Source organism: Toxotes jaculatrix, chromosome 7 (assembly GCF_017976425.1).
Source record: "Toxotes jaculatrix isolate fToxJac2 chromosome 7, fToxJac2.pri, whole genome shotgun sequence".
In the NCBI taxonomy this organism is placed as follows: domain Eukaryota; kingdom Metazoa; phylum Chordata; class Actinopteri; family Toxotidae; genus Toxotes; species Toxotes jaculatrix.
Window position 1 is genome coordinate 26168233 of NC_054400.1, and position 26122 is coordinate 26194354.

Sequence of the window (26122 nt, forward strand, 5' to 3'; positions counted from 1 at the left end):
AAAATAAATGCCTGGCGAAGCAAAAACGTATCAAGTTCTTTAAAAATGTTCCCCTTAAAAGTTTAAATACCTTGCATCACTAAGCAAGCAATTGAATTTCCTCCTATATTCTCTTAAAATACAAGCTATACTTACATCCTATCGCTATCGCCCCTGCATTTTCATCGTTAGGGGGTTTACTTTGATGAATAACCGGACATTCACATTGAATTCATCGGACAGCCTTTACGCTATTATACGGCAATGTGTACACAAAAACTTTGACACAAGAAAGGTACGTGGGAAAAACAGTTTGGCCAGTTTAATCGGACACGGTTAGCTGAAGGTGTGTTTGTCGGTTCGTGTTTCTTGCAGACTCAGTCAGTGCAGACTCGTCCGCGGAGGCTTCGTCTTGCATGTGATTGTCCTTTTGTTGTGTAGCGGATCGAAGCCACAGAAGCGGAGTCCGCGCATAGATTCAGTGAGAACTGCATCTAACAATATGAAGTGTAATGTTCGCCGATTTTGACATTAAATTTACCACGTACTCTTTAAGTGTCAGGTATAGATAAATATGAGACTGTACAACTGCGAGTTGCATTTAAATCTGGCCAGCACTCGCTGTGCTCTTTGTTATTGTCAAAGTCTTTTTAAATATCTGTCATTTCATTTACCGTCTGTGCGTGGAGCCAGCTTGGAGAGTAGCAGCGTTGCAGGGCAGAGTGTCTGGTTACAAACACTGAGCTTGTGACCTCCTGAGTAGAGTATGTGGTCTTTAACCCAGATTTCAGAAACCTTTTGCTCTGCGACCTGTTCTCCAGCTCTGCAAGCAAGGCATGACAGCTCGGGTCGAGAGTTCGAGTCCCGAGCTGTTATTAATGTATCACCACACAGGCTTCATCAGTGCACAGTCCCATTTTACCACTGATTTTTTTAGGGTTTAAATACCATATGACTTGTCACTGTTCTTTGTTTAATAAGTGCTGATTACATTTTCTTTACACTGTCAGAGGCTGCCTTTGTTTTTTAGTGCTGCATTATCATTGTAAACAGGTATGGAGGACAGCGATGAAGAGGAGAGCTGCAGTATATATCCAGTATGTCATTCCTCAGCATTGCTTTTCATTGTCTGAAAGTAAAGTTCCACATCCATAACCCAAATGTGTATTTCTCCATGAAAATGCATGACAAATGCATTACAAATATCCTGCTATGCTTAATGGGTTTAATTTCACATTATTATTAGTTAAACATATATGGTAATTTTATCTTTTTGAAATGCTAAAGAAAGATCAAGTTGTTTTGTCATATGATCTGCACTGCTGTCCCAGTCCTTGTTCTGCTCTGATTGCTCGTACACTCATTAATACAGGGTAACACGTGTCGAGTTGATGCCACTCCCTCAGTGCTGTTTCTCTGCTCAATGTTTCAGAGCCTGGTTCCTCTGGGCAGTGAGATCAAGGCCAGGATGCAGCAGTTTGTGGAAGAAAGGACAGAAGTCAATGTGGTAACTGCCCACTGTCAGTCTCTGACTAATCATTTGACTGGGACATGCAATGGCTGTTTTTGTTGTAAGGAATGTAGTTAGTAAAAAAAAAGAAGACAGCTGAGTATCAGGTGGAAGATTAGAATAAAAGAGAGGGTTCTGGTGTCAGGTATGGGTCAACTTTTTTAGTTAAAGAACTGTTCTGTTTACCTCTAATTCAGATGTTTTGAGTATTTTGTCTGGTTTTCTTGCAGTGGACGGCTGTGCTGATTGGAGCTGTGACAGCGATATCAGTCGTTGGAGTTGTCGTGTTCCTTCTTTACAGAAAATACAAGCTGTCAAGTCAGTGCCCTGCACCACTGTACATCCTGTTCCGTTTCAGAGGCCATTAATGTCTAAAAATACACCCAAATACACTGTTTATACATCACAAGGGATTTTAAGTGATGGTTGTGCATGAATTTTGTTATTCTCAGAAATGAAAATCTCCTGAAACGGAGGGGTGATTTAATCAGAGCAGATTTACAGCGTGAGTCTGAGAATCAAGGACTGATTCATGCAGTAGATTGGAAATGCTCTTATGGAGGATAACTGGTGTGTTTCAGGGGAGGAGGCTGGTGTTCCTCATTATCGCTTCAGGAAGAGAGACAAGGTGATGTTTTACGGCCGGAAGATCATGAGAAAGGTCAGTGTCTTCTGAAACATCCCGCTCTGTGTTTGTGTCAGTGTCTCTACACATACTACACATTTTACAAAGGACCCCTGTTTAACTCATGGATTTTTAAAATAAATATGGATATTAAGTCTTAAAGGAGTCAGAAAGTACCTTCAAAACACCAAAGGATCAGTGGCTTTTTACTGATGCTCAGCTCTGTGACTCTTCACGTAGTAGATCAGAGCATGGTGCTGACAGAGCACCTGCACCATACCTGTTTACACTGTAAGTTTAAGACCATATGCAAATATCATACGGCGATTGTTTAGCTCCTCCTTCTGTATCACACAGTGTAAATGTCCAATAATAACTTTACAGGGAGTGACAGACAGTGCTGAGCACTGAGTTAGGCTTACTTAGTGCTCACTTTAAAGTAACTTTAGGCCTGTTGTACAGTGTCTGACCACTGTGTCCACCTCGGAACAGGATGTTACCATCACACAAACTCTGAATTGATAAGTAATGTTACATACACTTACTTTTTCTGGACCACACACACTGAACTGACATTAGGCAAATGTAGGAAGGCTGAAAACAGCAGACAGAGAAGAGAGGGATCCTAAATAAATCTTCTCTTTAAGGCCCTGAGAAGCTCTGGTAGGACCATGATCCTCTTTACACTGACTGGAAACAAGAGTGAAGACTGAATTCAGCTCTGTCAGACACAGACCTGCTGCTCCCATCACTCACTTTGTTACTGCACCTCCTTTCATTCTCCCCTGGACCCGTGCATATTCTCTTTTTCATTGCATTTTCATACATTGTGATTCATGTTAAGGTGCCTCTGGTCTAAAAGTTATATCAGGAGGAGAACCATCAGGCGGCAGCGTGAGTCCAACCAGATTAACTGTTCCTTTCATGGCTATCTGCCTTTGCTATTTATGATGAGGCAGAGGAACTTTGGCCTGATGTTGGTGCTAGAGGGAGTAATTTTATAGAGCACCTTTAACAGCAAAAAACACAAGGCAAAATAACAGACACACAGTAAGAAGGATTTGAAATAATTACATAATTAATTAGAGATCATCCTCATGGGATCATTAATATTCACACCAGGTTTCATGGCAGAACTGGCCAGTTGTTATTATGGTACCTGTTGCTTGCGGGGCACAAATACCTTCAGTACATTCAAATGTCTGATATTAGTGGAATTAGTATTTTTTATTATTATCAGAAACATTTTGTTTTCCTTACGTAAATCATCACTTAAATACAAACATGCCAAATCACCAGACTTTTTATTTTCTTGCTGTTGCAGGTTCAGACATTGTCCTCAGCTCCTGCCTCTAACTCAAACACAGCCTCCCGCCAGAGAGTGAGGAAACGGACCAAAGTCCTGTCTATAGCTCGCAAGTGAGTCCCTGTTTTTTTAAGTCTGTGGTTTGTTGACCAAAGATAAGCTTTGAGTGTTAACACTTCGCTCTCCACTTTGAGAACTTTGTTGGACGTTGAATTGAGATTATTTTGTCAAAGAAGATAAACTGGTATTTGAACATGTGAGGAAGCCAAACCACGACTCTATGATGGATCTAAATGATGAATGATGCAGAAACAGCTCCAGTTTAGATGAACTCAAAGTGCTTTTTCAACAGAGTAATTGTCAGATTTTTTTACATCATAATCTAAACATTATTCCCTGAGGAACTGAGGAAAATGTAAAAATGTGAAAATGCCCCGTCCCTCCACCAGGTTTGGTGCTAATCAGTGCAGTTCTTTTTGCGTAATCCTGCTTATAAATAAACAAACCAACCAACAAACTGACACAGATGAAGACACAACCTCCTTGACAGAGGTAAAAAATTAACAGAAACAAAATTTCCTATAAATGTACTATTTTTTCAGAGGACAGAGAACAGAAGGTCGGTGGTTCAGTCCCCTGCTCCTTCAGTCTTTGGGCAAGATACTGAACCCTAAATCGTCCCTGATGTGCCCACTGGGGTGTTAGTGAAAAGTGCAGTATGCTTCAGTAATCTGTGTGAATGTGACTGGGTGAATGTGGTCAAAAAGACTAGAAAAGTGCTATATAAGTGCAGTCCATTTACCATTTTACCATTTAGAAGTATAGTGGGCAGAAAAGAAGTAAATTCCTCTCTAACATTAGAGAAACTTTGTTTGCTGTGTTGAAAAAAACAACAAATAAAATGAGCCCAGAGGATTGTTCCACTGTTTATAGTAATAAAGTAACGGAAGTGTGTGTGTGTGTGTGTGTTGTGTCAGGATCCTGCGTATCCGCAGGGAGCCTCCCACCCTGCAGCCTAAGGAGCCCCCTCCCTGTCTGCTGGAGGCTGACCTGACTGAGTTTGATGTGCAGAATTCCCATCTCCCCTCTGAAGTGCTGTACATGTTGAAAAATGTCAGGTAAGTAAAACCTACCTGCTCCTCATGAGCAGGAACATTGTTCCTAAGCAGTCATTCGGTAACACATGGATTTAGTAGAAAATGAATGAGTCCGTGTATTAGAATGTGATTTCTAGAGCTGAAACAATTAGTCGATCATTCAAAGTCATGTGAAAGATGATTTAATGGCTAACTATGATAGTGCTGTTAGCTGGACAAAACAAGCAATTTGAAAATACCACCCAGGACTTTATGAAATTGAACATTTTCCATTATTTTCTGACATTTTATTGACCAGATGTTTGAAGTTTGAAGTTGCAGCTTTCATGATTTCAGCTTGAGACAAATATAATTATAACGGATTGACTGAAAACTGTTCAAACACATTCAGGCAAAAGACAGAGTTTGACTGTCAGTTTGATATTTCAATGTTGGACAACATAAGCAGCAGCTTTGAATAATAATCTTATCACACTGAGCATGATTCGGTCATTTCCATGAAAAACAGACATGAGGAAAAACATAAATTTGTAGTTTTCATTGTTACTAGTGGAACCTGAGCTTCCTTCTTAAAATTCCAGTTGCATACCCACCCAGAATGGGTTGACAGGAGATTATGGCTGGATAAACCGGGAAGACAAGAGCTGATCCTGTTTATGTATATCACATAAATAAATTTTTAGTAATTGTCATTAGTAGTGATGGAACTACGGCACATGTACACGTGTTGTGACCAGGGTGCTCGGCCACTTCGAGAAGCCTCTCTTCCTCGAGCTGTGTCGTCACATGGTGCTGATTCCCCTGCACCAGGGAGAGGGACTCTTCCGACCAGGAGACACAGACGACAGCATTTACGTGGTTCAAGATGGCCGCCTGGAGCTGTGCATCCACGAGAGTGTAAGAGCACAGGGCTGAAACTCCTACAGCACCACACAACCCTGAGGACGGTCCACGCTCAGTGGTGGATTAGCACTCATCTGTTTGTGTAATAAATGTCGCCTGTGCTCTGATTGTTGTTCTGCAGGATGGTACAGATGCAGTGGTGAAGGAGGTTTTACCTGGAGACAGTGTTCACAGTTTGCTCAGTATCCTGGACATCATTACTGTATGTCTGTTCAGTTTTGTATCATTATGATGTTTTTTTTTTTTTGTTTGGTTATTTAGTATTACTATTTTTAATTCACATTGATTTCAGTTTTGTGAAAGATTTGACTGCTAACGCTGTATTATGTGTATCTCAGGGCTATCCTGCACCTTACAAGACAGTGTCAGCCAGAGCTGCCGTTCCCGCCACTGTCCTGCGTCTTCCAGCTGCAGCCTTCCAGTCAGTCTTTGAGAAATATCCTGAAACTCTGGTTCGAGTCATTCAGGTAAAGTGTCCACTGATAAAGAAAAGTAAGTTGCAGACATTGCCAGTATCATCTCAGCCAGTGACCAGCATGAAATAAAACCACAGATGTTTTCGGGATGTGTCTATCCATCCTCTGTGCTGTCCTGTGTCTCTCCTGTCCTCTGCAGATAATCATGGTGCGTCTTCAGAGAGTGACCTTCCTTGCTTTACACAACTACCTTGGCCTGACCACTGAACTCTTCAACCCGGTACTGTTCTTTCACTTGTTCTCCAGACTGTGTGATCTGACTTACTGTGCTGTACTGTTTTTTGTTTTTTTTTTTATATATTGATTGATGTGTGTGTTTCAGGAGAGCCAGGCCATCTCCTTGGTGTCAGTGGCCCATGTTCTGGGTGAGGCTCATTCACACAAAGGCCTCCGCAGGCAGCCATCCCATACTGATGATCTGGGCTCTGAGAAAGCTGATGCAGGTCAGACACAACAGCCTTCTCTCAACCTTTTCTTACTGTCAACCTGCAGGAGTGTGTGTGTGTTTGGTAATGATTGTCTAAAGTTATCTGTTTTCTTGATACACAGAAAAGTCCAGCTTCTCTGACATACCCTCAAAATATAAGAAATCTCGCTCTCTCTCCAGCCCGATGGCTGTTACAGGTATACACACATACACACATATACACTTATATACACACACCATGTAGGGAGATGATTGCCCATCTGCCCATAGTAATTGGTGTAGTGTCAGTGAATATTGTTGCTAATACTGAGCCCTAATGATCAAGATAATGTGTGTGTGTGTGTGTGTGTGTTTTTGTGTCATGCAGGTGAAATGTCAGTCGACCTCCACAGAGTTTATGAGCGAACTGCAGTTGCCAAAGAAGAGACTGTGAAGGTCTGGGATTTCTGAGAACCACTGTCCTTTTCCCTTGTTTAATCAGCAGACACACTGCATAGTACTTGGGAGGTTCAGTTCTTTACTCAAGGGAAATGAAGCAGTTATCTATGATTGAATAGAATATGTCTCTTTCTTTTCCTGCTATCGTTTAAGTGGGTGTAAGGATGTGAACTGGCAGGTAGTTGATGCATTCACACAACAGAGCAAATTACTGCCATTTCAGATGTTTCTTGAGGCTTACAGGGTGAGATAGGTGTATTTAAGAAGTTTCCTGAGTGATGTTTACACAGTTGATTTAGTGGGTTATTTTTGTATACTGCATATGTATGCACATGGTGGTGTTACTCAGAATGAGTGTCCAGGTTGTGGTTTTCCTTGTGGTCATTATGTTTTTCTGTCTCTCTCTGTCTCCTCAGTCTATTCTAAAGAAGAGCGTCACGATGCAGCCCACTCCATCCGCTGTTTACCAGTACAGTGATGCTGGAGGAGGACATGTCCACCATAATAAAGTCAATGCCATTTTCCAGGCTGCCAAAAAGGATCTGCTGCAGGTCATCCAAATACAGGTAACTTCCAGTACAGACTACATCCAGACCTAAACCCAAAGGGAAAATCTTACTTCAAGACAAAACCACAACTTCATCATAAAAAAACAATTAAATATTATGAATATGTGGTTACTATATATTTAGGTGACTTGCTGACAGTCTTGTAATTATGAATTTGTGTGTGGTAAGGCAGTTATCACAGGACACCTCTGAGAGGAGAACAGTCATCTCTCTGTGAATTTAACTTGTCATTTGATCTCATCAGGACCACAGTCTGCTGGAGGGGAGGGTGAATCTTCGCCAGGTCAAAGCTGGCACTGTTGTGGCCCGTCAGGGAGACCAGGTCAGTCTGCTGGGCCCACACTGACCGAAACTCACTCTCAATGTGTTGCTTTTTGTGGGACAGTCAGGTTATTAAAGCACAGGGCGCATGTGTATCTGTGAACAAATAATGGCCAACCTTTCCACGCTGTGATGCAGGTACATTCAAATTCCCAAGTTACTGAGAAGTTAGTTATTAAATTACGAGTGTTTAATCATTTACCGCTAAATTACGTTTTTTTTAGTTCTTCTTGAATCAGTCATTGAGATGATGATAAATCTAGCTGTAATGCAGTGTTTCCAGGGGCGGGCTGGCCATCGGAAGGTTCGGCCGGTGGTCGGAACGTTTTTTTTACCCTATAAAATGCAGTATCAGTGTACCGCAGCAGCGTGTCCTTGCAGCCGCAGGTGGCACAGAGTGGAACGTAACCAAGGCAAGAGTTGTAGGTTTCAGCAGTGAGGATCACTTCCGCGTTCGTGTTTCTCGGCTGCCGCTAGGGGCTGGCTCCAAAAGTGAGCAATTATCCATTTACCCCCATGTTAAAATAGCCAACATTACAGCCTGAAAAAACATGTAATTTACACGCTGTTACATTTTTGTGTTTTTGAGATCTATTGATCAGGGGCGGATTGTTTATTTTAGTAAGACCTCAGAATGTCATAAAAAACCTCATAGTATACGTAGGTGTAAAAATATGCCAAAAAAATTCATAATTTAGTAAGACCTCAAAATGTCATAAAAAATGTCATACGCCCGCAAGGCGTCAAAATATGCCAAAAAAAAGTCATATGTTAGTAAGACCTCAAAATGTCATAAAAAACGTCTTATCATAGTAAGGCTTCAAAATAGGCCAAAAAATGTCAAAATAAAGTATGACCTCAAAATATGCCAAAAAACGTCATAGTATAGTAAGTCTTCAAAATAGGCCAAAAAAAGTCATACTTTAGTATGACCTCAAAATATCATAAAAAACTCCATAGTATAGTAAGGCTTCAAAATAGGCCAAAAAAAGTCATACTTTAGTATGACCTCAAAATATGCCAAAAAATATCATAGTATGGTAAGGCTTCAAAATAGGCCAAAAAAAGTCATACTTTAGTATGACCTCAAAATATCATAAAAAACATCATAGTATAGTAAGGTTTCAAAATAGGCCAAAAAAAGTCATGCTTTAGTATGACCTCAAAATATGCAGAAAAACGTCATAGTGTAGTAAGGCTTCAAAATAGACCAAAAACAGTCATACTTTAGTATGACCTCAAAATATGCCAAAAAACATCATAGTATAGTAAGGCTTCAAAATAGGCCAAAAAAAGTTATCCTTTAGTATGGCCTCAAAATATGCCAAAAAACGTCATAGTATAGTAAGGCTTCAAAATAGGCCAAAAAAAGTCATACTTTAGTATGGCCTCAAAATATCATAAAAAACGTCATAGTATAGTAAGGCTTCAAAATAGGCCAAAAAAAGTCATACTTCAGTATGACCTCAAAATATGCCAAAAAACGTCATAGTATAGTAAGGCTTAAAAATAGGCCATAAAAAGTCATACTTTAGTATGACCTCAAAATATCATAAAAAACGTCATAGTATAGTAAGGCTTCAAAATAGGCCAAAAAAGTCATACTTTAGTATGACTTCAAAATATGCCAAAAAACGTCATAGTATAGTAAGGCTTCAAAATAGGCCAAAAAAAGTCATACTTTAGTATGACCTCAAAATATGCCAAAAAACGTCATAGTATAGTAAGTCTTCAAAATAGGCCAAAAAAAGTCATACTTTAGTATGACCTCAAAATATCATAAAAAACTCCATAGTATAGTAAGGCTTCAAAATAGGCCAAAAAAAGTCATACTTTACTATGACCTCAAAATATCATAAAAAACATCATAGTATAGTAAGGCTTCAAAATATGCCAAAAAAAAAGTCATACTTTAGTATGACCTCAAAATATCATAAAAAACGTCATAGTATAGTAAGGCTTCAAAATAGGCCAAAAAAAAGTCATACTTTAGTATGACCTCAAAATATGCCAAAAAACGTCATAGTATAGTAAGGCTTCAAAACAGGCCAAAAAAAGTCATACTTTAGTATGACCTCAAAATATGACAAAAACGTCATAGTATAGTAAGGCTTCAAAATAGGCCAAAAAAAGTCATACTTTAGTATGACCTCAAAATATGCCAAAAAATATCATAGTATGGTAAGGCTTCAAAATAGGCCAAAAAAAGTCATACTTTAGTATGACCTCAAAATATCATAAAAAACATCATAGTATAGTAAGGTTTCAAAATAGGCCAAAAAAAGTCATGCTTTAGTATGACCTCAAAATATGCCAAAAAACGTCATAGTGTAGTAAGGCTTCAAAATAGACCAAAAACAGTCATACTTTAGTATGACCTCAAAATATGCCAAAAAACATCATAGTATAGTAAGGCTTCAAAATAGGCCAAAAAAAGTTATCCTTTAGTATGGCCTCAAAATATGCCAAAAAACGTCATAGAATAGTAAGGCTTCAAAATAGGCCAAAAAAAGTCATACTTTAGTATGGCCTCAAAATATTATAAAAAACGTCATAGTATAGTAAGGCTTCAAAATAGGCCAAAAAAAGTCATACTTTAGTATGACATCAAAATATGCCAAAAAATGTCATAGTATAGTAAGGCTTCAAAATAGGCCAAAAAAAGTCATACTTTAGTATGACATTAAAATATGCCAAAAAATGTCATAGTATAGTAAGGCTTCAAAATAGGCCAAAAAATGTCAAACTAAAGTATGACCTCAAAATATGCCAAAAAACGTCATAGTATAGTAAGGCTTTAAAATAGGCCAAAAAAAGTCATACTTTAGTATGACCTCAAAATATCATAAAAAACGTCATAGTATAGTAAGGCTTCAAAATAGGCCAAAAAAAGTCATACTTTAGTATGAACTCAAAATATGCCAAAAAATGTCATAGTATAGTAAGGCTTCAAAATAGGCCAAAAAAAGTCATACTTTAGTATGACCTCAAAATATGCCAAAAAATATCATAGTATAGTAAGGCTTCAAAATAGGCCAAAAAATGTCATACTTTAGTATGACCTCAAAATATGCCAAAAAATGTCATAGTATAGTAAGGCTTCAAAATAGGCCAAAAAAAGTCATACCTTAGTATGACCTCAAAATATCATAAAAAACGTCATAGTATAGTAAGGCTTCAAAATAGGCCAAAAAAAGTCATACCTTAGTATGACCTCAAAATATCATAAAAAACGTCATAGTATAGTAAGGCTTCAAAATAGGCCAAAAAAAGTCATACTTTAGTATGACCTCAAAATATGCCAAAAAAACGTCATAGTATAGTAAGGCTTCAAAATAGGCCAAAAAAAGTCATACTTTAGTATGACCTCAAAATATGCCAAAAAACTTCATAGTATAGTAAGGCTTCAAAATAGGCCCAAAAAAGTCATACTTCATTATGACCTCAAAATATCATAAAAAACGTCATAGTATAGTAAGGCTTCAAAATAGGCCAAAAAAAGTCATACTTTAGTATGACCTCAAACTATGCCAAAAAATGTCATAGTATAGTAAGGCTTCAAAATAGGCCAAAAAAAGTCATAGTATAGTAAGGCTTCAAAATAGGCCAAAAAATGTCATACTTTAGTATGACCTCAAAATATCATAAAAAACGTCATAGTATAGTAAGGCTTCAAAATAGGCCAAAAAAAGTCATACTTTAGTATGACCTCAAAAAATGCCAAAAAAACTTCATAGTATAGTAAGGCTTCAAAATAGGCCAAAAAAAGTCATACTTTGGTATGACCTCAAATTATCATAAAAAAAGTCATACTTTAGTATGACCTCAAAATATGCCAAAAAACGTCATAGTATAGTAAGGCTTCAAAATAGGCCAAAAAAAGTCATACTTTAGTATGACCTCAAAATATCATTAAAAACGTCATAGTATAGTAAGGCTTCAAAATAGGCCAAAAAAAGTCATACTTTATTATGACCTCAAAATATGCCAAAAAACGTCATAGTATAGTAAGGCTTCAAAATAGGCCAAAAAAAGTCATACCTTAGTATGACCTCAAAATATCATAAAAAACGTCATAGTATAGTAAGGCTTCAAAATAGGCCAAAAAAAGTCATACTTTAGTATGACCTCAAAATATGCCAAAAAAACGTCATAGTATAGTAAGGCTTCAAAATAGGCCAAAAAAAGTCATACTTTAGTATGACCTCAAAATATGCCAAAAAACTTCATAGTATAGTAAGGCTTCAAAATAGGCCCAAAAAAGTCATACTTCATTATGACCTCAAAATATCATAAAAAACGTCATAGTATAGTAAGGCTTCAAAATAGGCCAAAAAAAGTCATACTTTAGTATGACCTCAAACTATGCCAAAAAATGTCATAGTATAGTAAGGCTTCAAAATAGGCCAAAAAAAGTCATAGTATAGTAAGGCTTCAAAATAGGCCAAAAAATGTCATACTTTAGTATGACCTCAAAATATCATAAAAAACGTCATAGTATAGTAAGGCTTCAAAATAGGCCAAAAAAAGTCATACTTTAGTATGACCTCAAAAAATGCCAAAAAAACTTCATAGTATAGTAAGGCTTCAAAATAGGCCAAAAAAAGTCATACTTTGGTATGACCTCAAATTATCATAAAAAAAGTCATACTTTAGTATGACCTCAAAATATGCCAAAAAACGTCATAGTATAGTAAGGCTTCAAAATAGGCCAAAAAAAGTCATACTTTAGTATGACCTCAAAATATCATTAAAAACGTCATAGTATAGTAAGGCTTCAAAATAGGCCAAAAAAAGTCATACTTTATTATGACCTCAAAATATGCCAAAAAACGTCATAGTATAGTAAGGCTTCAAAATAGGCCAAAAAAAGTCATACCTTAGTATGACCTCAAAATATCATAAAAAACGTCATAGTATAGTAAGGCTTCAAAATAGGCCAAAAAAAGTCATACTTTAGTATGACCTCAAAATATGCCAAAAAAACGTCATAGTATAGTAAGGCTTCAAAATAGGCCAAAAAAAGTCATACTTTAGTATGACCTCAAAATATGCCAAAAAACTTCATTGTATAGTAAGGCTTCAAAATAGGCCCAAAAAAGTCATACTTCATTATGACCTCAAAATATCATAAAAAACGTCATAGTATAGTAAGGCTTCAAAATAGGCCAAAAAAAGTCATGGTATAGTAAGGCTTCAAAATAGGCCAAAAAAAGTCATACTTTACTATGACCTCAAAATATGCCAAAAAACTTCATAGTATAGTAAGGCTTCAAAATAGGCCAAAAAAAGTCATACTTTAGTATGTCCTCAAAATATGCCAAAAAACGTCATAGTATAGTAAGGCTTCAAAATAGGCCAAAAAAAGTCATATCTTAGTATGACCTCAAAATATCATAAAAAACGTCATAGTATAGTAAGGCTTCAAAATAGGCCAAAAAAAGTCATACCTTAGTATGACCTCAAAATATCATAAAAAACGTCATAGTATAGTAAGGCTTCAAAATAGGCCAAAAAATGTCATACTTTAGTATGACCTCAAAATATGCCAAAAAATATCATTGTATAGTAAGGCTTCAAAATAGGCCAAAAAAAGTCATACTTTAGTATGACCTCAAAATATGCCAAAAAACGTCATAGTATAGTAAGGCTTCAGAATAGGCCAAAAAAAGTCATACCTTAGTATGACCTCAAACTATGCCAAAAAATGTCATAGTATAGTAAGGCTTCAAAATAGGCCAAAAAAAGTCATAGTATAGTAAGGCTTCAAAATAGGCCAAAAAAAGTCATACTTTAGTATGACCTCAAAATATGCCAAAAAACATCATAGTATAGTAAGGCTTCAAAATAGCCCAAAAAAGTCATAGTTTAGTATGACCTCAAAATATTATAAAAAACGTCATAGTATAGTAAGGCTTCAAAATAGGCCAAAAAAAGTCATACTTTAGTATGACATCAAAATATGCCAAAAAATGTCATAGTATAGTAAGGCTTCAAAATAGGCCAAAAAAAGTCATACTTTAGTATGACATCAAAATATGCCAAAAAATGTCATAGTATAGTAAGGCTTCAAAATAGGCCAAAAAATGTCAAACTAAAGTATGACCTCAAAATATGCCAAAAAACGTCATAGTATAGTAAGGCTTTAAAATAGGTCAAAAAAAGTCATACTTTAGTATGACCTCAAAATATCATAAAAAACGTCATAGTATAGTAAGGCTTCAAAATAGGCCAAAAAAAGTCATACTTTAGTATGAACTCAAAATATGCCAAAAAATGTCATAGTATAGTAAGGCTTCAAAATAGGCCAAAAAAAGTCATACTTTAGTATGACCTCAAAATATGCCAAAAAATATCATAGTATAGTAAGGCTTCAAAATAGGCCAAAAAATGTCATACTTTAGTATGACCTCAAAATATGCCAAAAAATGTCATAGTATAGTAAGGCTTCAAAATAGGCCAAAAAAAGTCATACCTTAGTATGACCTCAAAATATCATAAAAAACGTCATAGTATAGTAAGGTTTCAAAATAGGCCAAAAAAAGTCATACTTAATTATGACCTCAAAATATCATAAAAAACGTCATAGTATAGTAAGGCTTAAAAATAGGCCAAAAAAAGTCATACCTTAGTATGACCTCAAAATATCATAAAAAACGTCATAGTATAGTAAGGCTTCAAAATAGGCCAAAAAAAGTCATACTTTAGTATGACCTCAAAATATGCCAAAAAAACGTCATAGTATAGTAAGGCTTCAAAATAGGCCAAAAAAAGTCATACTTTAGTATGACCTCAAAATATGCCAAAAAACTTCATAGTATAGTAAGGCTTCAAAATAGGCCCAAAAAAGTCATACTTCATTATGACCTCAAAATATCATAAAAAACGTCATAGTATAGTAAGGCTTCAAAATAGGCCAAAAAAAGTCATACTTTAGTAAGGCTTCAAAATAGGCCAAAAAATGTCATACTTTAGTATGACCTCAAAATATCATAAAAAACGTCATAGTTTAGTAAGGCTTCAAAATAGGCCAAAAAAAGTCATACTTTAGTATGACCTCAAAACATGCCAAAAAAAGTCATACTTTAGTATGACCTCAAAACATGCCAAAAAAACTTCATAGTATAGTAAGGCTTCAAAATAGGCCAAAAAAAGTCATACTTTGGTATGACCTCAAATTATCATAAAAAAAGTCATACTTTAGTATGACCTCAAAATATGCCAAAAAACGTCATAGTATAGTAAGGCTTCAAAATAGGCCAAAAAAAGTCATACTTTAGTATGACCTCAAAATATCATAAAAAACGTCATAGTATAGTAAGGCTTCAAAATAGGCCAAAAAAGTCATACTTTAGTATGACCTTAAAATATCATTAAAAATGTCATAGTATAGTAAGGCTTCAAAATAGGCCAAAAAAGGTCATACTTTATTATGACCTCAAAATATCATAAAAAACGTCATAGTATAGTAAGGCTTCAAAATAGGCCAAAAAAAGTCATACCTTAGTATGACCTCAAAATATGCCAAAAAACGTCATAGTATAGTAAGGCTTCAAAATAGGCCAAAAAATGTCATATTTTAGTATGACCTCAAAATATGCCAAAAAACGTCATAGTATAGTAAGGCTTCAAAATAGGCCAAAAAAAGTCATACTTTAGTATGACCTCAAAATATCATAAAAAACGTCATAGTATAGTAAGGCTTCAAAATAGGCCAAAAAAAGTCATACTTTAGTATGACCTCAAAATATGCCAAAAAACGTCATAGTATAGTAAGGCTTCAAAATAGGCCAAAAAAAGTCATACCTTAGTATGACCTCAAAATATGCCAAAAAACGTCATAGTATAGTAAGGCTTCAAAATAGGCCAAAAAAAGTCATACCTTAGTATGACCTCAAAATATGCCAAAAAACGTCATAGTATAGTAAGGCTTCAAAATAGGCCAAAAAAAGTCATAGTTTAGTATGACCTCAAAATATGCCAAAAAATGTCATAGTATAGTAATGCTTCAAAATAGGCCAAAAAAAGTCATACCTTAGTATGACCTCAAAATATCATAAAAAACGTCATAGTATAGTAAGGCTTCAAAATAGGCCAAAAAAAGTCATACTTTAGTATGACCTCAAAATATGCCAAAAAACGTCATAGTATAGTAAGGCTTCAAAATAGGCCAAAAAAAGTCATACCTTAGTATGACCTCAAACTATTCCAAAAAATGTCATAGTATAGTAAGGCTTCAAAATAGGCCAAAAAAAGTCATAGTATAGTAAGGCTTCAAAATAGGCCAAAAAAAGTCATACTTTAGTATGACCTCAAAATATCATAAAAAATGTCATAGTATAGTAAGGCTTCAAAATAGGCCAAAAAAAGTCATACCTTAGTATGACCTCAAAATATCATAAAAAACGTCATAGTATAGTAAGGCTTCAAAATAGGCCAAAAAAAAGTCATACTTTAGTATGACCTCAAAATATGCCAAAAAACGTCATAGTATAGTAAGGCTTCAAAATAGGCCATAAAAAGTCATACTTTAGTATGACCTCAAAATATGCCAAAAAACGTCATAGTATAGTAAGGCTTCAAAATAGGCCAAAAAAAGTCATACTTCATTATGACCTCAAAATATCATAAAAAACGTCATAGTATAGTAAGGCTTCAAAATAGGCCAAAAAAAGTCATAGTATAGTAAGGCTTCAAAATAGGCCAAAAAAAGTCATACTTTAGTATGACCTCAAAATATGCCAAAAAATATCATGGTATAGTAAGGCTTCAAAATAGGCCAAAAAAAGTCAAACTTTAGTATGACCTCAAAATATGCCAAAAAACGTCATAGTATAGTAAGGCTTCAAAATAGGCCAAAAAAAGTCATACTTTAGTATGACCTCAAAATATCATAAAAAACATCATAGTATAGTAAGGCTTCAAAATAGGCCAAAAAAAGTCATACTTTAGTATGACCTCAAAATATCATAAAAAATGTCATAGTATAGTAAGGCTTCAAAATAGGCCAAAAAAGGTCATACTTTATTATGACCTCAAAATATCATAAAAAACGTCATAGTATAGTAAGGCTTCAAAATAGGCCAAAAAAAGTCATACCTTAGTATGACCTCAAAATATCATAAAAAACGTCATAGTATAGTAAGGCTTCAAAATAGGCCAAAAAAAGTCATACTTTAGTATGACCTCAAAATATGCCAAAACATGTCATAGTATAGTATGACCTCAAAATATGCCAAAACATGTCATAGTATAGTAAGGCTTCAAAATAGGCCAAAAAAAGTCATAGTATAGTAAGGCTTCAAAATAGGCCAAAAAATGTCATACTTTAGTATGACCTCAAAATATCATAAAAAACATCATAGTATAGTAAGGCTTCAAAATAGGCCAAAAAAAGTCATACTTTAGTATGACCTCAAAATATGCCAAAAAACTTCATAGAAAAGTAAGGCTTCAAAATAGGCCAAAAAAAGTCATACTTTAGTATGTCCTCAAAATATGCCAAAAAACGTCATAGTATAGTAAGGCTTCAAAATAGGCCAAAAAAAGTCATATCTTAGTATGACCTCAAAATATCATAAAAAACGTCATAGTATCGTAAGGCTTCAAAATAGGCCAAAAAAAGTCATACCTTAGTATGACCTCAAAATATCATAAAAAACGTCATAGTATAGTAAGGCTTCAAAATAGGCCAAAAAAAGTCATACTTTAGTATGACCTCAAAATATGCCAAAAAACGTCATAGTATAGTAAGGCTTCAGAATAGGCCAAAAAATGTCATAGTATAGTAAGGCTTCAAAATAGGCCAAAAAAAGTCATACTTTAGTATGACCTCAAAATATGCCAAAAAATATCATAGTATAGTAAGGCTTCAAAATAGGCCAAAAAAAGTCATACTTTAGTATGACCTCAAAATATCATAAAAAATGTCATAGTATAGTAAGGCTTCAAAATAGGCCAAAAAAAGTCATACTTTAGTATGACCTCAAAATATGCCAAAAAACGTCATAGTATAGTAAGGCTTCAAAATAGGCCAAAAAAAGTCATACTTTAGTATGACCTCAAAATATGCCAAAAAAACGTCATAGTATAGTAAGGCTTCAAAATAGGCCAAAAAAAGTCATACTTTAGTATGACCTCAAAATATGCCAAAAAACTTCATAGTATAGTAAGGCTTCAAAATAGGCCCAAAAAAGTCATACTTCATTATGACCTCAAAATATCATAAAAAACGTCATAGTATAGTAAGGCTTCAAAATAGGCCAAAAAAAGTCATACTTTAGTATGACATCAAAATATGCCAAAAAATGTCATAGTATAGTAAGGCTTCAAAATAGGCCAAAAAAAGTCATACTTTAGTATGACATCAAAATATGCCAAAAAATGTCATAGTATAGTAAGGCTTCAAAATAGGCCAAAAAATGTCAAACTAAAGTATGACCTCAAAATATGCCAAAAAACGTCATAGTATAGTAAGGCTTTAAAATAGGTCAAAAAAAGTCATACTTTAGTATGACCTCAAAATATCATAAAAAACGTCATAGTATAGTAAGGCTTCAAAATAGGCCAAAAAAAGTCATACTTTAGTATGAACTCAAAATATGCCAAAAAATGTCATAGTATAGTAAGGCTTCAAAATAGGCCAAAAAAAGTCATACTTTAGTATGACCTCAAAATATCATAAAAAACGTCATACTTTAGTATGACCTCAAAATATCATAAAAAACGTCATAGTATAGTAAGGCTTCAAAATAGGCCAAAAAAAGTCATAGTATAGTAAGGCTTCAAAATAGGCCAAAAAATGTCATACTTTAGTATGACCTCAAAATATCATAAAAAACGTCATAGTATAGTAAGGCTTCAAAATAGGCCAAAAAAAGTCATACTTTAGTATGACCTCAAAATATGCCAAAAAACTTCATAGTATAGTCAGGCTTCAAAATAGGCCAAAAAAAGTCATACTTTAGTATGTCCTCAAAATATGCCAAAAAACGTCATAGTATAGTAAGGCTTCAAAATAGGCCAAAAAAAGTCATATCTTAGTATGACCTCAAAATATCATAAAAAACGTCATAGTATAGTAAGGCTTCAAAATAGGCCAAAAAAAGTCATACCTTAGTATGACCTCAAAATATGCCAAAAAACGTCATAGTATAGTAAGGCTTCAAAATAGGCCAAAAAAAGTCATAGTATAATAAGGCTTCAAAATAGGCCAAAAAAAGTCATACTTTAGTATGACCTCAAAATATCATAAAAAATGTCATAGTATAGTAAGGCTTCAAAATAGGCCAAAAAAAGTCATACTTTAGTATGACCTCAAAATATCATAAAAAACGTCATAGTATAGTAAGGCTTCAAAATAGGCCAAAAAAAGTCATAGTATAGTAAGGCTTCAAAATAGGCCAAAAAATGTCATACTTTAGTATGACCTCAAAATATCATAAAAAACGTCATAGTATAGTAAGGCTTCAAAATAGGCCAAAAAAAGTCATACTTTAGTATGACCTCAAAATATGCCAAAAAACTTCATACTATAGTAAGGCTTCAAAATAGGCCAAAAAAAGTCATACTTTAGTATGTCCTCAAAATATGCCAAAAAACGTCATAGTATAGTAAGGCTTCAAAATAGGCCAAAAAAAGTCATATCTTAGTATGACCTCAAAATATCATAAAAAACGTCATAGTATAGTAAGGCTTCAAAATAGGCCAAAAAAAGTCATACTTTAGTATGACCTCAAAATATCATAAAAAATGTCATAGTATAGTAAGGCTTCAAAATAGGCCAAAAAAAGTCATACTTTAGTATGACCTCAAAATATGCCAAAAAATATCATAGTATAGTAAGGCTTCAAAATAGGCCAAAAAAAGTCATACTTTAGTATGACCTCAAAATATGCCAAAAAACGTCATAGTATAGTAAGGCTTCAAAATAGGCCAAAAAAAGTCATACTTTAGTATGACCTCAAAATATCATAAAAAACGTCATAGTATAGTAAGGCTTCAAAATAGGCCAAAAAAAGTCATACTTTAGTATGACCTCAAAATATCATAAAAAACGTCATAGTATAGTAAGGCTTCAAAATAGGCCAAAAAAAGTCATACTTTATTATGACCTCAAAATATCATAAAAAACGTCATAGTATAGTAAGGCTTCAAAATAGGCCAAAAAAAGTCATACTTTAGTATGACCTCAAAATATCATAAAAAATGTCATAGTATAGTAAGGCTTCAAAATAGGCCAAAAAAAGTCATACTTTATTATGACCTCAAAATATCATAAAAAACGTCATAGTATAGTAAGGCTTCAAAATAGGCCAAAAAAAGTCATACCTTAGTATGACCTCAAAATATCATAAAAAACGTCATAGTATAGTAAGGCTTCAAAATAGGCCAAAAAAAGTCATACTTTAGTATGACCTCAAAATATGCCAAAAAACGTCATAGTATAGTAAGGCTTCAAAATAGGCCAAAAAAAGTCATATCTTAGTATGACCTCAAAATATCATAAAAAACGTCATAGTATAGTAAGGCTTCAAAATAGGCCAAAAAAAGTCATACCTTAGTATGACCTCAAAATATCATAAAAAACGTCATAGTATAGTAAGGCTTCAAAATAGGCCAAAAAATGTCATACTTTAGTATGACCTCAAAATATGCCAAAAAAAGTCATACTTTAGTATGACCTCAAACTATGCCAAAAAATGTCATAGTATAGTAAGGCTTCAAAATAGGCCAAAAAAAGTCATAGTATAGTAAGGCTTCAAAATAGGCCAAAAAATGTCATACTTTAGTATGACCTCAAAATATGCCAAAAAACGTCATAGTCTAGTAAGGCTTCAAAATAGGCCATAAAAAGTCATACTTTAGTATGACCTCAAAATATGCCAAAAAACGTCATAGTATAGTAAGGCTTCAAAATAGGCCAAAGAAAGTCATACTTTAGTATGACCTCAAAATATGCCAAAAAATGTCTTAGTATAGTAAGGCTTCAAAATAGGCCAAAAAATGTCATACTTTAGTATGACCTCAAAATATGCCAAAAAATGTCATAGTATAGTAAGGCTTCAAAATAGGCCAAAAAAAGTCATACCTTAGTATGACCTCAAAATATCATAAAAAACGTCATAGTATAGTAAGGCTTCAAAATAGGCCAAAAAAAGTCATACTTTAGTATGACCTCAAAATATGCCAAAAAACGTCATAGTATAGTAAGGCTTCAAAATAGGCCAAATAAAGTCATACTTTAGTATGACCTCAAAATATCATAAAAAACGTCATACTTTAGTATGACCTCAAAATATCATAAAAAACGTCATAGTATAGTAAGGCTTCAAAATAGGCCAAAAAAAGTCATACTTTAGTATGAACTCAAAATATGCCAAAAAACATCATAGTATAGTAAGGCTTCAAAATAGGCCAAAAAAAGTCATACCTTAGTATGACCTCAAAATATGCCAAAAAACGTCATAGTATAGTAAGGCTTCAAAATAGGCCAAAAAAAGTCATACTTTAGTATGAACTCAAAATATGCCAAAAAATGTCATAGTATAGTAAGGCTTCAAAATAGGCCAAAAAAAGTCATACTTTAGTATGACCTCAAAATATCATAAAAAATGTCATAGTATAGTAAGGCTTCAAAATAGGCCAAAAAAAGTCATACTTTAGTATGACCTCAAAATATGCCAAAAAACGTCATAGTATAGTAAGGCTTCAAAATAGGCCAAAAAAAGTCATACTTTAGTATGACCTCAAAATATCATAAAAAACGTCATACTTTAGTATGACCTCAAAATATCATAAAAAACGTCATAGTATAGTAAGGCTTCAAAATAGGCCAAAAAAAGTCATACCTTAGTATGACCTCAAAATATCATAAAAAACGTCATAGTATAGTAAGGCTTCAAAATAGGCCAAAAAAAGTCATACTTTAGTATGACCTCAAACTGTGCCAAAAAATGTCATAGTATAGTAAGGCTTCAAAATAGGCCAAAAAAAGTCATAGTATAGTAAGGCTTCAAAATAGGCCAAAAAATGTCATACTTTAGTATGACCTCAAAATATCATAAAAAACGTCATAGTATAGTAAGGCTTCAAAATAGGCCAAAAAAAGTCATACTTTAGTATGACCTCAAAATATGCCAAAAAACTTCATAGTATAGTCAGGCTTCAAAATAGGCCAAAAAAAGTCATACTTTAGTATGTCCTCAAAATATGCCAAAAAACGTCATAGTATAGTAAGGCTTCAAAATAGGCCAAAAAAAGTCATATCTTAGTATGACCTCAAAATATCATAAAAAACGTCATAGTATAGTAAGGCTTCAAAATAGGCCAAAAAAAGTCATACCTTAGTATGACCTCAAAATATGCCAAAAAACGTCATAGTATAGTAAGGCTTCAAAATAGGCCCAAAAAAGTCATACTTTAGTATGACCTCAAAATATCATGAAAAACGTCATAGTATAGAAAGGCTTCAAAATAGGCCAAAAAAAGTCATACTTTAGTATGACCTCAAAATATGCCAAAAAACGTCATAATATAGTAAGGCTTCAAAATAGGCCTAAAAAAGTCATACTTTAGTATGACCTCAAAATATCATAAAAAACGTCATAGTATAGTAAGGCTTCAAAATAGGCCAAAAAAAGTCATACTTTAGTATGACCTCAAAATATGATAAAAAACGTCATACTTTAGTATGACCTCAAAATATCATAAAAAACGTCATAGTATAATAAGGCTTCAAAATAGGCCAAAAAAAGTCATACTTTAGTATGACCTCAAAATATGCCAAAAAACGTCATAGTATAGTAAGGCTTCAAAATAGGCCAAAAAAAGTCATACTTTATTATGACCTCAAAATATGCCAAAAAACGTCATAGTATATTAAGGCTTCAAAATAGGCCAAAAAAAGTCATACCTTAGTATGACCTCAAAATATCATAAAAAACGTCATAGTATAGTAAGGCTTCAAAATAGGCCAAAAAAAGTCATAGTATAGTAAGGCTTCAAAATAGGCCAAAAAATGTCATACTTTAGTATGACCTCAAAATATGCCAAAAAATGTCATAGTATAGTAAGGCTTCAAAATTGGCCAAAAAAAGTCATACTTTAGTATGACCTCAAAATATGCCAAAAAACGTTACAGTATAGTAAGGCTTCAAAATAGGCCAAAAAAAGTCATACTTTAGTATGACCTCAAAATATGCCAAAAAATGCCATACTTTAGTCTGACCTCAAAATGTGCCAAAAAATGTCATAGTATAGTAAGGCTTCAAAATAGGCCAAAAAAAGTCATACTTTAGTATGACCTCAAAATATGCCAAAAAACGTCACAGTATAGTAAGGCTTCAAAATAGGCCAAAAAAAGTCATACTTTAGTATGACCTCAAAATATCATAAAAAATGTCATAGTATAGTAAGGCTTCAAAATAGGCCAAAAAAAGTCATACTTTAGTATGACCTCAAAATATGCCAAAAAACGTCATAGTATAGTAAGGCTTAAAAATAGGCCAAAAAAAGTCATACCTTAGTATGCCCTCAAAATATCATAAAAAACTTCATAGTATAGTAAGGCTTCAAAATAGGCCAAAAAAAGTCATACTTCATTATGACTTCAAAATATCATAAAAAACGTCATAGTATAGTAAGGCTTCAAAATAGGCCAAAAAAAGTCATACCTTATTATGACCTCAAAATATCATAAAAAACGTCATAGTATAGTATGACCTCAAAATATGCCAAAAAATGTCATAGTATAGTAAGGCTTCAAAATAGGCCAAAAAAAGTCATACCTTAGTATGACCTCAAAATATCATAAAAAACTTCATAGTATAGTAAGGCTTCAAAATAGGCCAAAAAAAGTCATACTTTAGTATGAACTCAAAATATGCCAAAAAACATCATAGTATAGTAAGGCTTCAAAATAGGCCAAAAAAAGTCATACCTTAGTATGACCTCAAAATATGCCAAAAAACGTCATAGTATAGTAAGGCTTCAAAATAGGCCAAAAAAAGTCATACCTTAGTATGCCCTCAAAATATCATAAAAAACTTCATAGTATAGTAAGGCTTCAAAATAGGCCAAAAAAAGTCATACTTCATTATGACTTCAAAATATCATAAAAAACGTCATAGTATAGTAAGGCTTCAAAATAGGCCAAAAAAAGTCATACCTTATTATGACCTCAAAATATCATAAAAAACGTCATAGTATAGTATGACCTCAAAATATGCCAAAAAATGTCATAGTATAGTAAGGCTTCAAAATAGGCCAAAAAAAGTCATACCTTAGTATGACCTCAAAATATCATAAAAAACTTCATAGTATAGTAAGGCTTCAAAATAGGCCAAAAAAAGTCATACTTTAGTATGAACTCAAAATATGCCAAAAAACATCATAGTATAGTAAGGCTTCAAAATAGGCCAAAAAAAGTCATACCTTAGTATGACCTCAAAATATGCCAAAAAACGTCATAGTATAGTAAGGCTTCAAAATAGGCCAAAAAAAGTCATAGTTTAGTATGACCTCAAAATATGCCAAAAAACGTCATAGTATAGTAAGGCTTCAAAATAGGCCCAAAAAAGTCATACTTTAGTATGACCTCAAAATATCATGAAAAACGTCATAGTATAGAAAGGCTTCAAAATAGGCCAAAAAAAGTCATACTTTAGTATGACCTCAAAATATGCCAAAAAACGTCATAGTATAGTAAGGCTTCAAAATAGGCCCAAAAAAGTCATAGTTTAGTATGACCTCAAAATATCATAAAAAACGTCATAGTATAGTAAGGCTTCAAAATAGGCCAAAAAAAGTCATACTTTAGTATGACCTCAAAATATGCCAAAAAATGTCATAGTATAGTAAGGCTTCAAAATAGGCCAAAAAAAGTCATACTTTAGTATGACCTCAAAATATGCCAAAAAACGTCACAGTATGGTAAGGCTTCAAAATAGGCCAAAAAAAGTCATACTTTAGTATGACCTCAAAATATGCCAAAAAATGCCATAGTATAGTAAGGCTTCAAAATAGGCCAAAAAAAGTCATACTTTAGTATGACCTCAAAATATCATAAAAAATGTCATAGTATAGTAAGGCTTCAAAATAGGCCAAAAAAAGTCATACTTTAGTATGAACTCAAAATATGCCAAAAAACGTCATAGTATAGTAAGGCTTCAAAATAGGCCAAAAAAAGTCATATCTTAGTATGACCTCAAAATATCATAAAAAACGTCATAGTATAGTAAGGCTTCAAAATAGGCCAAAAAAAGTCATACCTTAGTATGACCTCAAAATATCATAAAAAACGTCATAGTATAGTAAGGCTTCAAAATAGGCCAAAAAAAGTCATACTTTAGTATGACCTCAAAATATGCCAAAAAACGTCATAGTATAGTAAGGCTTCAGAATAGGCCAAAAAATGTCATAGTATAGTAAGGCTTCAAAATAGGCCAAAAAAAGTCATACTTTAGTATGACCTCAAAATATGCCAAAAAATATCATAGTATAGTAAGGCTTCAAAATAGGCCAAAAAAAGTCATACTTTAGTATGACCTCAAAATATCATAAAAAACGTCATAGTATAGTAAGGCTTCAAAATAGGCCAAAAAATGTCATACTTTAGTATGACCTCAAAATATGCCAAAAAATGTCATACTATAGTAAGGCTTCAAAATAGGCCAAAAAAAGTCATACTTTATTATGACCTCAAAATATGCCAAAAAATGTCATAGTATAGTAAGGCTTCAAAATAGGCCAAAAAAAGTCATACTTTAGTATGACCTCAAAGTATCATAAAAAATGTCATAGTATAGTAAGGCTTCAAAATAGGCCAAAAAAAGTCATACTTTAGTATGACCTCAAAATATCATAAAAAACGTCATACTTTAGTATGACCTCAAAATATCATAAAAAACGTCATAGTATAGTAAGGCTTCAAAATAGGCCAAAAAATGTCATACTTTACTATGACCTCAAAATATGCCAAAAAACTTCATAGTATAGTAAGGCTTCAAAATAGGCCAAAAAAAGTCATACCTTAGTATGACCTCAAAATATCATAAAAAACGTCATAGTATAGTAAGGCTTCAAAATAGGCCAAAAAAAGTCATACTTTAGTATGACCTCAAAATATCATAAAAAACGTCATACTTTAGTATGACCTCAAAATATCATAAAAAACGTCATACTTTAGTATGACCTCAAAATATCATAAAAAACGTCATAGTATAGTAAGGCTTCAAAATAGGCCAAAAAAAGTCATACTTTAGTATGACCTCAAAATATCATAAAAAACGTCATAGTATAGTAAGGCTTCAAAATAGGCCAAAAAAAGTCATACTTTAGTATGAACTCAAAATATGCCAAAAAATGTCATAGTATAGTAAGGCTTCAAAATAGGCCAAAAAAAGTCATACTTTAGTATGACCTCAAAATATGCCAAAAAATATCATAGTATAGTAAGGCTTCAAAATAGGC

At 33.7% G+C, this 26122-nt stretch overlaps 1 protein-coding gene across 2 annotated transcripts in view; it reads left to right on the forward strand.

The window, feature by feature from the left end:
• The first annotated feature begins 220 nt into the window (after nucleotides 1–220).
• pnpla7b (patatin-like phospholipase domain containing 7b) overlaps nucleotides 221–26122 on the forward strand; it is a 57463-nt gene continuing 31561 nt past the window's right edge. The window contains exons 1-16 of one of the 2 annotated variants that reach the window (XM_041041869.1): nucleotides 221–274; nucleotides 1033–1076; nucleotides 1412–1486; nucleotides 1720–1807; nucleotides 2071–2150; nucleotides 3439–3533; nucleotides 4398–4538; nucleotides 5255–5414; nucleotides 5542–5622; nucleotides 5759–5887; nucleotides 6036–6116; nucleotides 6219–6339; nucleotides 6446–6520; nucleotides 6691–6758; nucleotides 7178–7327; nucleotides 7575–7652. In XM_041041869.1, coding sequence (XP_040897803.1) covers nucleotides 1035–1076; nucleotides 1412–1486; nucleotides 1720–1807; nucleotides 2071–2150; nucleotides 3439–3533; nucleotides 4398–4538; nucleotides 5255–5414; nucleotides 5542–5622; nucleotides 5759–5887; nucleotides 6036–6116; nucleotides 6219–6339; nucleotides 6446–6520; nucleotides 6691–6758; nucleotides 7178–7327; nucleotides 7575–7652 — 1464 coding nt within the window. In that variant the 5' untranslated portion in view covers nucleotides 221–274; nucleotides 1033–1034. The other variant, XM_041041868.1, reaches the window with a different exon arrangement.